Source organism: Macrotis lagotis, chromosome 1, assembly GCF_037893015.1.
Source record: "Macrotis lagotis isolate mMagLag1 chromosome 1, bilby.v1.9.chrom.fasta, whole genome shotgun sequence".
Lineage (NCBI taxonomy): Eukaryota > Metazoa > Chordata > Mammalia > Peramelemorphia > Peramelidae > Macrotis > Macrotis lagotis.
In genome coordinates this window covers 611,059,058-611,074,785 of record NC_133658.1, presented here as the reverse complement: position 1 = coordinate 611,074,785, position 15,728 = coordinate 611,059,058, and the positions used below count along the sequence as shown (strand labels likewise).

At 33.5% G+C, this 15,728-nt stretch overlaps 1 protein-coding gene across 6 annotated transcripts in view; it reads left to right on the top strand.

The window, feature by feature from the left end:
* CFAP221 (cilia and flagella associated protein 221) overlaps positions 1-15,728 on the top strand; it is a 143,282-nt gene that overhangs the window by 112,311 nt on the left and 15,243 nt on the right. For all 6 annotated transcript variants that reach the window (XM_074214991.1, XM_074214994.1, XM_074214993.1 and 3 more), the window contains 2 exons: positions 8,686-8,844; positions 10,325-10,416. In XM_074214991.1, coding sequence (XP_074071092.1) covers positions 8,686-8,844; positions 10,325-10,416 — 251 coding nt within the window. The remainder of the gene's footprint in view (positions 1-8,685; positions 8,845-10,324; positions 10,417-15,728) is intronic.

Genomic DNA, 15,728 nt, shown 5'->3' with positions numbered 1-15,728 from the left:
AAGAAACTTTGGTAAATAGCAAGTTAAAAGCCATAATGATTTTGGGAAAGGAGAGATATTACAGCAAGCCCTATCTTTTAACATTAAATATGAAATTCTAAATCGAATTGAACTAATTCATTTTGTTTCTGTTCCTTAGAGGAGGAATACATTTTTGGCAACTACTGAAGGATAGGAGACAGTGCTTCAAAGGCATGGGAAATAAAAGAAAATTTGACAATAGAACAAGAAAAAAATCCATAGATAAGCTTGTTTTAAAATTGTTATCATTAAACATTATGCCTTTTTCAGATTAAATACAAATTACAGAAAATATACATAGCTAACTTTTATCAAGTATTAACACTTATTATATGTCATTTACTCATATGACTAAACAATCTCCTGTTACCAAAAATAATCACAAATCTTAATGAACCTGAGTTGCTTTTCCAAATATAACTAAAAAAACCTCAACTATGCAATACTTTCAATACAAAAGCATACTCATTTTAAAAGTTTGATTTGCTAACATTTCTGTGGCATATGTATGTAAATATTAATTTTTCTTTAGGAAACTTGACAAAAATTCTTGTAACTTATATTAAACAGTTAAAAACAAGGTCAAGGACTTTTAGAATATTACATTTGAAACTTCAGTATTTTAGAAATCATTACAAAAATCAGAAAATACTATTTAATAATTAACAATTACTTATTTTGGAATATCAAAAAATAACATTTCTAGACTTTTTTTCAATATTCCAATCAGCCCTCTTATGTAAGAAGTAAAAACTTCCCACAAATAAAAGTTTCAGTTCAGTTTCCCTTAGTGATCAATTGTGGTTAAATTTCTTTTTTTTTTCTCAGAAATATCCCATGTTTTAAAGAGAGTTAAGTATATAGAATTTGTATTTCAAATCAGATTGGGAATGAAATCAAATATAGAAAAGATTTCTTTGTGGTCAATTGCTACAATAAAAAGATGCAATTATCTATTTTACAGTTAAATACTTTGAAATAGCATGCTTATAGCAATTATTTAAGGATGCTTCAGTCAGATGGCAATTTTATGTGTTAAAATATAATTCTTAGAAGATATAAACAGTAAGTTTATAATGCTCTGAAAATTAGGCAATAATTTTATCTTTCTGGTTTCTTTTCATATTTCAAAGTAAATATGTTTACAATTCAGCATTCTAAATCATACATTTTTAATCAGCAAAAAAATTTTCTTCAATTCCACTAACCCCAAAACCCCCGTTTCTCATTGAAAATGAAAGAAAAACAAAACCTCCATTTCAAATGTTGTATAATCTGGTAACATGTTTTCATAATAGCTGTCTCCAATAAAATTATTTCTCATTTTGCATTATGAATTCTTTATCTGTATCAGAAGGTGAATAACAGTTTTCATCATTAGTCCTCTGAAGTAATGGTTGGTTATTGTTAATCTGGAATCAAGGATCAGAATTTTTAATTCTTTCAAAGTTATTTACCTCTACCATAGTTATTATCTTTGCATCCTAGTTCTGACTACTTCGCTCTGCATTGACTTAAATTTTCCCACGTTTTTCTGAAACCATTCTCTTCATTACTTCTCCAACAATAGTATTCCTTCATATTTCTATACTTGTTCAGTCATTCTTCAATTTATGTGCACCTCCTTAGATTCCTATACTTTCCTCCCACAAAAAGAGTTATATAAATACTTTCTTACCATTTTAAGGATTGTTTTGCTTTTGATTTCCAGTAATTAACTTTTTCTCTAGTTCCTTCTTTTTTATTCTCTCCTTTCCCTCCTACCTCCTTAAGTGAAATTTTTCTGAATCCTCTGTGTGAATATACGTTTGTGTGGGTCCTTCCCTCCTTTGGCCAATTCAGATGAGAATGAGATTCATGTATTAGTTGTTCCTATCTGCTCTTCCTTCATTAGTTGTATAGATGTCTATTTCTGCATCTTTATCCTTTCTCTAATCTTCTCTTCCTTCCCCTCTCCCCAGCATATTCTTCTTCCCCTCCATTTGTGTTTTTTTAAAAAAAGATTATCAAGATGTGATACCACTTCAAAAATTTCTGTCTAATTACAATTCCCCAGTGACCCCTAATGATGATAGAGTTCATAGGAGATACATGTATTGTTTCCCCATAATAGAATGAAAGCGGTTTATCCTTTTATCAATATTCATTTTCTTAACCTAGAAGCTCTAGATTTTAGCTATGGTGTTCCTGGGAGTTTTCATTTTGGGGTTTCTTTCAGGAGGTGAACAATGGATTCTTTTCCATTTCCACTTTGCCTACTGGTCCTAAAAGAGTTGGAAAGTTCTAAAGTCTATTGAATTATACTATCTAGGCTCTAGTTTTGGTCATAACATTCAAATTGTCTACTAATTCTTTTTTTTCCCCTCTTAATATTTTTTTCTGGGTCATTTGCTTTTTGCTACTAGATACATTTTCTTCTTTTTTTTCTTAGTCATTTTATATTCTTAGAGCAATTGCTTCTTTTTGGTTCATTCTAATTTTTAGGGAGTTTGTTATGTGAGTTGGTTTTATATCTTTTGTGAAAAATTATTAATTCCCTTTTCAGTTCTTTTTTCCATAGTTCTCATTTCTCTTATGCTTTTTTCTGTAGCTTATTCATTTCATTGGTAAAAATATTTTTGCCTTTTTAAAAAAATTCTTACTTTATCTTTTCTAGGAATTCTGGTTAAAATTTGCCCAAGCTGTTGTCTTTTTTTTTTCCCTTGAGACTTTGTTTCTATATGCTTTTGAGTTATTAATTTTCCTCTTGTTTTGTGTCTTGAATCTCTCCATTACCATAATTAACTTTTTATGGTAGAATTTTCATAAATTTGTTAATTCTTCCAGCCCACTTCCTGATTTAGGACTTGATATTAGGGCTGAGTTCTGTATATTTCTATAGTAGAGATAGCTCAGGTTAAGGATCTGCAAACTTTCAGTGCCCTCAAAGGGATCTGATCCAGGGCAAAGCCTGAGTCCTGACCCACTGTTCTGAACTCTGCAAGTTTCTGACCTGGGTTTGGGATGAACAATAAAAGACTGTTTCTGTACTCAGCCTCTATGAGTTAGCAGGGACACTAGCCTGGTTCAGAGTAACAGAAGTGTAGACTTTTCTTTGGTCTGGGACACTTGCCCTGGTTATTTCTCTGTAAGCTTCAGTTTGGATCAGAGGCTGAACTCACACCCTGCTCTGTCCCTGAGGTCTGAGCTACACTTCTGCTGCTACCCACTTCAAAATTTGTTCATCTTTTGGTATATCACTCAGGGCTGAGGGGAAGGACAAAATGATGCAAATATAGATCTCTTCAACAGTTCACCCTGAAAGTGTGTTATGGACTTGGTTAGAAGGTTATAAAGTTACAAACTTGCACCTCTCCCCAGCATGATGCCCCATCTGGGTTTGGTGGTGCCCAAGTAATGGTCTAGGGCCCCTTTTTGCTCCAGTTCACAGCCTCTCCCTCTCTAGTTCTGTGTCCTATGGGTTCCACACTTAACCTCAGCCCCAGTGTTCTTAGACTTCTCTATCTCCCTCTGCTGACCTGGGCAGGAAAAATGACTCTTTATGTTTTTTCTAAATTTTCCTATCAATCTGGTTTGTTTTCTAGTGTCTTATTTTTGTGAGAATTCCTTGCTGCAATGTTTCTTGTTATTCCATTATTTTGACCACTAGATCATAAACATTCTTAAATATGCAAAATCAAAATAGCATTTGGATTAAATCACAAAATTTTGGCCAATGATAATAGTAGTACTATGTAATGCAATGCAAATCATGTCTACATTGGCAGTCATATAGTGCTCAACACCAAATTATCAGTTAAGAATCAATTCAAAATGTCCTCAATTTTCAAAGACATTTACTTTTATATAGATAAGCCTTATTTTTGGATTTTAAATAACATACCTTCCTTCTTTCCAAAGAATGTTATTGCAACATGAAAACTGCTCAAAACAAATGTCATAGGACAATCATGCTATAAAATGCTGTGCAATAAAACCATGCCTCGTTTTTGGAGGTGATCCAAAACCACATCAAATCTCACGAATCAAATGCTATAAAATTCAACCTTTTGGAAATTCAACATGTCACTTTCTGATCGTGGTATCCATTTGAAAAATCGCTAAATCTTCAAATGTTGGACATTTCGGGGTAATGTTAATTCCAGTTGACTCCTGAATCTTTGAAGCCCTAACTTTCTCCATTTCCTATCAGCTCACATATTTTTCCAAGTTAATTTAATACTTCACAGATATGCCTCAAATAACAAATGTGAATAAATATATTACCTTCTTTAGAGGGTTTGGCATACCTTTTATTGTTTTATATAAAAAGACATTATCATTTCCCTACAAATGCTATTGCCATGGTGTCCTCATGTCCCCTCTTATTGAATCAGCCAATATTCAGTTTCAGCATTTAATTTATTACCTTTCCCACTGCATTACTTGACAGCCTTTATTACTATTGATGATATTGTATTTTCCATCCATAGATAACTGCTTAGGTTCATGTTTCTTGGCGTCAAAATGAATTTTCCTGGTTCTTGTAGAACGGTGACCAAAAAAGAGAGCCATTGTAACATTTTTCTTGAAAGCACAAAGGAGGGGGGCGGCTAGGTGGCACAGTGGGATGGCTAGGTGGCACAGTGGGATGGCTAGGTGGCACAGTGGGGTGGCTAGGTGGTGCAGTGGATCAAGCACCAGCCCTGGAGTCAGGAGTACCTGAGTTCAAATCCAGTCTCAGACACTTAATAATTACCTAGCTGTGTGGCCTTGGACAAGCCACTTAACCCCATTTGCCTTGCAAAAACCTAAAAAAAAAAGCACAAAGGAGGGATAGACAAACAGGACATTTTAAAAATGAATGCATAGAATGCATTGCATACTTTTTTTAAGGCAAGTAATCTGAAATGGAGATTCGTTGTCTCTTTTTTTGTGTTGTGTTATTTGTCGAAATGCTTAATTTATTTAATGTTTACATTCAGAATAAAAAAAGGTAGGTTGGGGGAAAGCTTTAAAACTTACCTAATGTTTGGCCATTGATAAGTCATTTAACAGCTCAATATTCTAAGTAACTCTCTCAGATCTTAAGTAGTAAATGAGTTGCTGATCTTCATCAATAGTTTCCATACAGATGATGAAATCATAGGTCTAGATAAAAATATATGTATATACTTGAATTTATATAGTTATGAGGAAAGTGCTCTTCAAATCCCAAACTGTGCTATGTAAATGTGAGTTATCATTCTTCATGCAAATTTTAAACACTGTTTTCAGATATTCAAATAGCATCAATATTATTTTAAGGAAAATTTCTAGTTTTTTGCTGCTTGTCTAGAGAAAATATATGGAGAGTATCAGTAGCCAGGTGTTACAGTAAATGGAATCCTAGACCTGAAGACAAGAAGACTCATCTTCCAGAGTTAAAACCTGGCCTCAGACATTTCCTAGCTGTGAAACCTTGAGTAAGTCACTTAACTCTATCTGCCTCAGTTTCCTCATTTGTAAAATGAATTGGAGGAGAAAATGGCAAACTAATCCAATATCTCTGCCAAGAAAACCACAAACGGGGTCATGAAGAGTCAGACATCACTAAAAAACAACAGAACAACAGCAGTGGAGAGTATATAAATCAGGCACATTTTAGTTTTTTTTAAATAAACTCTAATAAGTCTGCTTCAGCATAGTCAACATTATTTTAAAGATATTATCATTCAGATCTTAACCATATAAGTTAATAGTTACCAAGACCTTTTTTTGGTGGGGGGGGAATAATAAGTTGCCAGTAATCCTATTTTGTAAAATAAGGGAAATAGACTCATCGATCTCCTAGCTCCAAATCTCTGGATTTGAACCACTTAATATATTAATACCATTTAATAGCATTAAATAACACTAATAATCATTTAACACACTAACTCCCTCATTCAATAAGTTTATAACTTATTTAATGACTCAAAAAAACCAATATGTCTCTTAAATTTCCTTCCTAACATTCAAATTATAAATTTGTTGTTCTATCTGTTATCTCACAGGATCTCCTAAATGTTTTATCATGTTTCAGTTAGCTTTTTTTTCTAACTAAAGCCATGATGACAATGTCTGATTGAGGCAGAGAGATAAAGGATTCATTTGGTGAATGGAGAGATGGAGAGAGGTCTGGTGAAAATTCTAGTCTTTATGAATTATTAAATCCTTGAGCATGCTTGTCTTTGAGCAGTTATTTCAACTTTTTAAGATAATATTTTATTTTTAATAATTACATGCAAAAAGAAAATTTAAATGTTTGTTTTTAAAATTTTTGAGTTCCCAATTCTCTCCCTTTCCTTACCTTCCAGTATCCCTGAGAGAGTAAGCAACTTGATATAGATTATACATGTGTAGTCATGTAAAACATGGTTCCATATTAGTCATGTGATGACAGAGAACAAAACACAAACCCCAAAAAAATCCACAAAAAAAGTGCTTCAATCTTCATTCAGATTCTTTCTCTGGAGGTAAATAGCATTTTTCGTTAAAAGACCTTCAGAATTATCTTAGATCATTCACAGTCATTGCAACTATTTTCGAAAGATTTTCCTTTGGCTTTATCTTAATATCAGGATTTTCTTTTATGGAAAACAAAACTAGCAAATGAAAATATCTTACATTTCCAATCACAACCAATTTGCCATTTGGGTGGATGTTCATATCTCAGATTATTACTTTATTCCTTAGCCCAGCTAGAAATTAGTAAAGAGCAGGATCTCTCTGCACACCAGATGCTACATCCAAGTGGAGCCTTCCTGGATAAAAACATTATCAAAATAAAGTTAAATATTGACATTTCCTGATATGTTAAATGTCATTCCCTGCTTTGTCTTCTCTTTAAAATGGGTTTTAAGAGACTGTTGTTTTCAAAAACAGAAAACTTATTTGCTCTTTAAAACAGGTTTGCTTATTTAATAATTCCTCTAATTCATAAAACTTGGAAACACATACCTTGAACCCTGGTCAAGCTGTCATTTCAGTTGTAGCTACTTTTTCAAGAGAATGATATAAATCTAGGTTAGATGTAATGATATCCTCAGGTGATAACAAGGAAATTGACATTCATATAGGATGATGACATTTCAGATCCTAGGTCCTTTAATTGTTTTGGAAAAAATCAAACTTTCCCAGAATGAGACAAACTAGTAATGTTTTGGGGGGTTTTTTTAGGGGGAAGTGAAAGATGTTTTATTCTAGCAATATTCTTGCACCATACCATAAGAGAGACCTGTGCAGCAGAAGAGCAGCCCCACAGATGCACTACCTGGAGGGCCCACTACTCCTGCCTTTGGGTTGGAGGGTTGAAGACTCCCACTAGTAATGTTTTTTTTTAAACTTCACCACAAGTCTTGAATTTAAGAATTATAGAATTTTAGAGTTGCTTTTAATGATGGCAAAGAATTTGCAAATTGAGGGGGTGCAATTCATTTGGGGAATGATTGAACAAGGAGTAGTATATAATTTTTTTTTAGATTTTTTTTTTCCCTAGGCAAATGGAGTTAAGTGGCTTTCCCAAGACCACATAGCTAGGTAATTATTAAGTGTCTGAGGTCAGATTTAAACTCAGGTACTCCTGACTCCAGGGCCAGTATTCTATCCACTTCGCCACCTAACCACCCCTGGAGTAGTATATAATTGTGATAGTATATTATTATACTATAAGAGAGGGCTCACAGAATGATTTCAGAAAAAATCTGGACTTACATAAATTGATGCAATATGAAATGAGTTAGATGCTGAGCAAGATGAGCAGAACCAGAAGACTGTACACCATAACAGCAACATGGGGTTGATGATCAATCTTAATGAACTTGCTCATTCCATCAGTGCAACAATCAGGGAAATTTTAGGGTATCTGCAATGGAGAATATCATGTGTATCCAAAGAAAGAATTGTGGAGTTTAAACAAAGACCAAAGACTATTACCTTTAATGTTTTAAAAAAAGTTATTTTATAATTCTGATATCTCTTATATTTTATTTTTCTTTAAGGATATGATTTCTCTCTCAGCACATTCAATTTTGATCAATGTGTAGCATGAAAAAAATGTAAAGACTATCAGACTGCCTTCTGTAGGGGGATGGGGAGGGAAGCGAGATTGGGAGAATAATTGTAAAATTCAAATAACAATAAAAAATTATGAAATGAGTTAAATCAAGAAAACATTGTACACAATAGCAGCAATATTATAAGATGATCAACGGTGATTTACTTAGCTATTCTCAGCAGTACAATGATCCAAAATGATTCCAAAGGACTTAAGATGAAAAATGCTGTCCATCTCCAGAGAAGGAACTAATAGAGACTATAATACAGATCAAAGCGTACTTTATAGTTTTTTTGATCTGTTTCCTTTCACAACATGATTAATATGGAAATATATTTTGTATGACTGCACATACATAATGTATAGCAAAGTATTTGTTTTTCTCATTGAGAGGGAAGGAGAAGAGGGAAGAAGGGAGGGAATTTGGAACTCAAAATTTTGTTAAAATTTGTTTTTACATGTAATTGAGTGGAATAAATATATGTATATATTATATATGAACATATATATATATAATAATTTTTTGATCCATAGAGAACTTTTACATCTTTATTTTTCTTGATTTAAAATCAAAAAAATTTAAGAAGTGTTTCATTTTTCTTTTGTAGAATCCAAACCCAGGACTAGCTACTGTGAAACATCAGATGACCTATTCAGAAACAACAACTGATTATCATCTGTGTACACATCCAAAATATGTATACACCAAAGAAAATTATAAAGGATCCAGTATTCCCATTACTCAAAAGAAATTTCTAGATCGAAAGGTAAGGTCATTCTCACAAGTTTATTGACAAAGATAATCCTAAAGTATGATAAATTAGGAAGCTGATCTCATGCCACAGCACTGTACTTACAGGGAGATAAAGGGTTGTAAATATGAAGTGGGAAAGTTGGGTTGCCAGAAAAGGAGTCATAATGCTAATAGCTTGAGCTAAATAAATTCTGAGATTTTCATATATATAAAATTAATACAAAATGGGAAAGTATTAGTTGATTGGTTGGTTCTTGTCCTTCATTATTGAAGAGGATCAAAATGATATCACTGTGTTAGAGATGAGTTACAGGTGTCTGACCAATAAGAGTTCAGAATGCTCCACCATAGCTCAGGCTTCACCATAGTCCATGTGAACACCGAGGGTAGTCATTCTAAACTTACATGTCTTGTGGATCTTTTGAACTGCTTCAATTCTGCCTTCCTCATAGAGCATAACACCCTCTTTGATGAGGATACCCCATGCTGGGGGGGGGGTCTCCCACGCTACATCATCAATTCTAAAGTTCTTGAGAGACCGTTCAGGGTGTCCCATTATTACTTCTTCTGACACCTTTGTAAGTGCTTGCCTTGTATGAGTTCTCCATAAAATAGTCCTTTTGGCAAGCATATATTAAACAATGTGGTCAGCCCACAGAAGGGAAGAGAAGTAGTGGGAATGGTGGAGCTAGATATGGAGTAGAAGATCATCCTTGCTCCCTTCCACAAAAACTACTTTCAATTTCATATTGCTATCCTTCCTTTTTCATTTGAGTGCTTCCCTTAATATCTATTTTAACCAGATTTCACATCTAAAATAAATTTAGATTGTTGGATTAACCTGCATCTGCAAATTTCCAACACCATTGCCTTTACTATTTGGGTAATCCTGGCAATCCTTGGTTATGCAAAAGGAGTACAAGCTTTTATAAATTATTATTAAATTTTCAGTTACCAATCTACCTAAGCACAAAGAGGTTCCCATGAAGAGGTAACCCTTTTTGTTAAGGCAAGAATATGGGAATACATACATATGCATACATATGGGAACCAGTAATCAGCCAGTTTATTTTTTGGATGATTTCAGTTCATTTTAAATGCCAATATATCTTATATTAACATTAATGTATTGACAATAATCAAGTCTAAATAGTAATGCCTATTCTGTTTTTTAACCTGAGGAGATAAAACATGAAAAATCTTCTTCATGGATCTTTTAGATTATAAATTTATTAAGGGTTGGGGCTGTTTTTATATAACAGGGACGTAGGACAGTGTCTGGCATAAATAGGTGATTAAAATTATTTGTTGATTGATTGTTAAATGATTCATTGATTGAACTGTCTCTGACTAAAAAGAGTAAATGAAATTTATTTAGTACCCATGAGAGCCCATTTCAAGATAAAAGAGATTTCTATTGAATTAATTGGGAAGCTTCTCTTTGGCCTTGTCTTGTGAAATATTTCACATTCATGTACTGGCTGTCATTACAGAGCATTATCCCTGGAGTAATGACTTGGAAAAAGTTCAGCCCACTGGTTCTTTTGGCTCTTCCTGATGCTTCTACTCAAACATCCATTCATAGGTAAGAAAACTTAATCTTAAAAGTCTTTCTCATGATATAGTGGTGCTTTGTATTATTATTATTATACAACCATGTATAATAGAGATTTGTGTCTAAATCATACTTTTAATAATTTAATTTTATTTAAATGTTTATAAAAGGAATCTTACTAAGTGACTTTTTGTCTTCATTTATTTTTTGTGGACAATCAGGTTTTCATAAAGAACTTGTTTTAAAGTGAGGCTCACTTGTTTTTGTCAGTTGTAGCATAAATTAAAGTTAAATTGATCATTAGGACCTGTACAGTGATTGTAAATAACCAGGTCGTAAAATTATATCTAAAACATTCACAAAAGCTTCTTAAAATCCTCTTATCTTAGATAATCTAGACCAGGGTTCTTAACTTGTGGTCCATAAATACTCAAGGGCCCTAAATAGATTTCACAGGGTCTTTAAACTTGGCTGGAAAAAAAGTCTTTATTTTTCACTAACCTCTAACTGATATTTGGTAATTCCTTCAGTTAGTTAGAAGTATTAGTTTAAGAAGCAATCCACAGGTTCCACCAGACCACCAATGGAGCCCATATATAAAAAAGGTTAATAATCTGCACAGATCACATCCACTAGAAACTTGTCAATTGTCCTCTTACCTGAGAATATTTTGTCACATTTTCCCAACATTAGAATCATAAACAGCTTGTGTTATTTAGGTTCTAGTACACATAATATACATCCATAAAAATAAAAGACTTTCACAGATCCAGCCTAGAATGAATAAATTGGAAAATGTTCCTCTTAAAAAAAAAGGTTTTTAAGGCAACTACATAATTACTAAATGACTTGTCTATTCAGTATCCCTTCAGAATCCCAAAGTACTGTCAAAATAGCCTAATTCCTTTCCTTAAGGCCAGATCAATGCTAGGACGTCAAAATTTTTCATCCTATCACATTTATATGTGTAGTAAGATAAGTATTTTATTAACAATTATGACCGAAATCTACATTGTCATCTTAGCTACCACTGTTTCTATGTTTGCCCCCAAGACTGATAACTAAGTCTTAAAGGATCTAGTTTTCATATCATGAAAGTGCTATATTGCTCACATCAGTTATTGGAGGAAGAACTTCAACTAAACTGCTGGGAACATTGGAAAGCCATTTAGCAGAAAATAGGTTTAGACCATAAGTATTAGAACTTAAGGTGTTAGCTTATACTACAGTATAGTTATATACTATAGTAAGTTCCAAAAGATATTCCGCCTAAATATAAAAAATGGTCACATCATAAAAAATGTGAACAGAAGACAGTACCTTTCAAAGTTCTAGCTAGGGAACAAGCATCAGACAAGGGATGGAAATGATAGTTTTGAATATGTAAATTAAAAAGGTTTTATAGGAACAAAATAAATGGAATTAAGAAAAGAAAAGTGAAGTAGGGAAAAATCATATCACACAACTATGTTCAAAGTCTATATCCAAAATATAAAGATAAATAGCAAAAAAAGGTCATTTAACAGATAGTCAAATAGTATGAACAAAACAAATTAAAACTTGATATTTCACCTCATACTTATTAAATTGACAAAGATGATAAAAGGTAGTCTTCCATGCTTCCTTTACTCAGAAAACATATCATTTAATTAAATTAAGTATATGGGGCATTTTAAATGCCTTGGGGACAGGTAATGGGGAGTTAGGAGGAAGGGAACTCATTGGGAGGAGATTCATTCTAGTCCAGTCTTTTCCTTGATCTTATGACCTTCAGTTTTCTCATCATCAATAAAACAAAAGATTGGCTTATATAAGTATCACAATGGATAGAGCACCAGCCCTCTAGTCAGGAGGACCTGAGTTCAAATTTGTTCTCAGACACCTGATTCTAAATAGCTTTGTGATCCTGGACAAGTCACTTAACCTTGATTGCCTCAAATCCAGAACCATCTCCAGTCATCCTGATCAATATCTGGCCACGGGACCCAGATAGCTCCAGAAGAGAAAATTAGATGGTTGACTTAGCACAGCATCCCCTCACTCAAATCCAATTCACTTCTTTGTCATGGAATCATCTCCCTGATGTCATGGTCTTCATCAAATACAAATGACAAACAACAACAACAACAACAACAAAGTACCTTGAAACTCTCAAGTTTTATGACTTTTTTTTCAAATATTAGTAAAAATAAAGGCTTACCAAAATTAGTTGTCTGGCCTGGTCCCCCCCACCCTGTGTCTCTAATTTTAAGGAATTGATAAAGTTGCCTCCTTCAAGATAAGCTTGATATGACCCTAGTAGGCTTCTCTAGAAATTATCTACATTAAATTCAAGTAATTTTCAGATTCGTAACTCCTTAACTAGATGATAAAGGATTTTCTAGTGTCCTTTAGGACAGTTAGTTATATCTATTCACTGTTAGGTCCCTTAATTTTATTTGATGACAAGTACAAAGTCAAGTAATTTCTACAATCATAGCACAGTTCACTTGCAACTACAGAGGGAAGAAAAATAATCAATTTTACTTTTTACTTCAACATTTGATTATAATCTTATGTTAGAAATCAAGTCATTGTTAAGTTGTCAGTTTATATTTAGCCTTTTCTCGATCTGTGAAACCCCATCAGAGACTATAGGAAGTCACAGAATATAGATTTTGTCCTTTTGAAGTTTACTGTCTGAAGAAGATCATAGAAGCATATATTTGTACTTGGAAAGGAATTATAAATCATCTTGCTATCAGATGGACTAGTTTCTAATAAACCCCTTATTTTTAAAAATTTAATGGCTTCTCAATTAACAAAATATCCTTTCTCTTTTAATGAAAAAAAGAAAACAAAACCCTTATAACAAATATGCAAACAAATTCCCACATTGGTCACCTCTAAGAAATATGTGTCTCATTCAAGACCCTGAATCCATCAGCTTTCCTCAGTTATGGGTAGCATGATCCTGTATCATTCCTTAGAATCCTGGTTGGTTATTGTTCAGAGTTTTTAAGTCTTTGAAAGTTTCTTTGTTTTTACAATGCTAATGTTATTCAATGTGCAATCAGGCCTGGAGTAGGAAAACTCATCTTACTGAATTCAAATCTCATCTCAGACACTTATTAAATAATCTATGTGACCTTAGCCAAGTAATTTAACTCTGTTTGCTTCAGTTTTCTCAACTGGAGAATGTAGAGAAGGAAATGGTAAACCATTTCAGTAACTTTGCCAAGAAAATTACAAATGAAGTCACAAAGAGTCAGATACAACTGAAATGATTCAATAACTATCAGAAATTTGCAATATTTTTTGACTATAATATTTTCAATTTATACCTTTGAAAACTTATTTATATCCTTTGACCATTTATCAATTCATAGAATCATCTTTATTGCTATAAGTTTTAATTAGTTTGTTATTTATCTGGAAAATGAGCTCTTAATCAAAGAAACTTGCTAAAAAAATACATCTCAATTGCCTGGGACACAAATAATTTTAGCCACATTGGTTTTATTTTTAGGAAAATTTTTAAATTTTACATAATCAAGATTATCTATTTTATCTTCTGCAATCCTCCTGCCCCTTTCTTGGCCCCCCTTTCCATGTCCATAGATCCAAATTTCACCTTTTATGTCTTAGGTTATGTATCTGTTTGGAATTTGGCTTGGTGTATACACTATGATATCCAACTCCCTAATTTTCCAGATGAGAAAATTGAGACCTAGAAAGGATGAGTAACATGCTCAAGGCCACACAAGTAATAAGTGGCCAAGTTAGGAATTAGAATCCACTTCCTCTGACCTCAAATTTATCACTCTTTTTTTTACTCTATCACTTGGCTGCTCCATGAGAAAATTCAATGGATATAAGCTAACTGTCTGCCATCATTAGAAAGACTTCAACATGAAAGAGAAATGAGATTTATTCTGTTAGCCCAGGAGGGCAGAGACAGGAACAATGGATTGAAGGTTTAAAGACACAAGTCTAGGTTTATAAGATTCTAATAGTTGAGACAATCCAAAAGTGGAAGAGGATGCCTTGAAAGATGATGGGTTGAGGGGTGGCTAGGTGGTGCAGTGGACAAAGCACTGGCCCTGGAGTCAGGAGTACCTGGGCAAAAAATCCAGTCTCAGACATTTAACAATTACCTAGCTGTGTGGCCTTGGGCAAGCCACTTAACCCCATTTGCCTTGCAAAAACCTAAAAAAAAAAAAAAAGATGATGGGTTCCTTCCTATGATTCTCTGAGTTTATCTGAAATAAAATCATAGAAAGTTAAAGATGGAAGTGATTTAAATTTTTTTTTATTTGTCTTTCCAATAACATGTAATGGTGGTTTTCACTAGTCATTTTTTTTTGGCAAGGTTTTACATTTTCCTCCCTCCTTCCCTTCCCTCTCTTCTCCCCCTGACAGAAAGCAATCTAATATAGGCTTTACATATATAATTATGCTAAACAGAGATCCATTGGAAGTGATTTTAGAGAACACATTTGAATATCTTCTAAAAGGTACATGAACTATGAGGTTGTCCAACCCTCCCATTTTTTTTCCTATGCAAGGAAGCTGAAGTTCAGAAAAAGAAAATGACTCACCCCAAGTTGCACTGACAGCCTGGAGCAGACCCAAGGTTAGATCCTCAGGATCCTGATTTATAGACCTGTTTCCTTTTCCTTGATTTCATTCTCCCTCAGGAATTATACTTCTCTTTTACCTCATGAAGCAATTATGGGCTTCCAATGTTATTTCCATTTTTAGTTTTCCCCATATAATGATACTTTTAGAATCTACACTTCTGACACAAAGTTTTTTCTTTTTTGGTTTTTTATCAAAGCAAAAAAACAGAAGGAAAAGAAAAACTACCTCAAAGATATGCACATGAGTTTGTCTGCATGTGTGTGTTTTGGATGGTAGGACTTCAAACAACCTGTGCACACAATCTACCTCATCATGACAGCTAGGTAACACAGTTAATAGATTAGACAGTACATAAATGACTAGGAATAAGAATTCAGAACAGAGGGGCAGAATTGGAAAATAGACTCTGCTAAAGTATAGTAGAATCCAAGGACCAGTTCCTCTCCTTATTAATTATGAAATCTCTCTGAGCTTTAGTTTCGTCATCTGTTAAGCAGCAGCTATAACAGTGTAATGCAATATCTCACAGGGTTGTCATGGGGAAAGCATCAGCATTAGCACATCCAAATCCCAGGTAAGCAACAATTTGTTCATCCATTTGGAACTCCAAAATTCCATGGTTTCTAATTTCTAAATTGTTGAAAGATTTCAAGGCTAGCAATCTGTCAGATCTACTGTTTCCCAAAAATTTTTGCTGGGAAACCTCTGGTATTTTGACC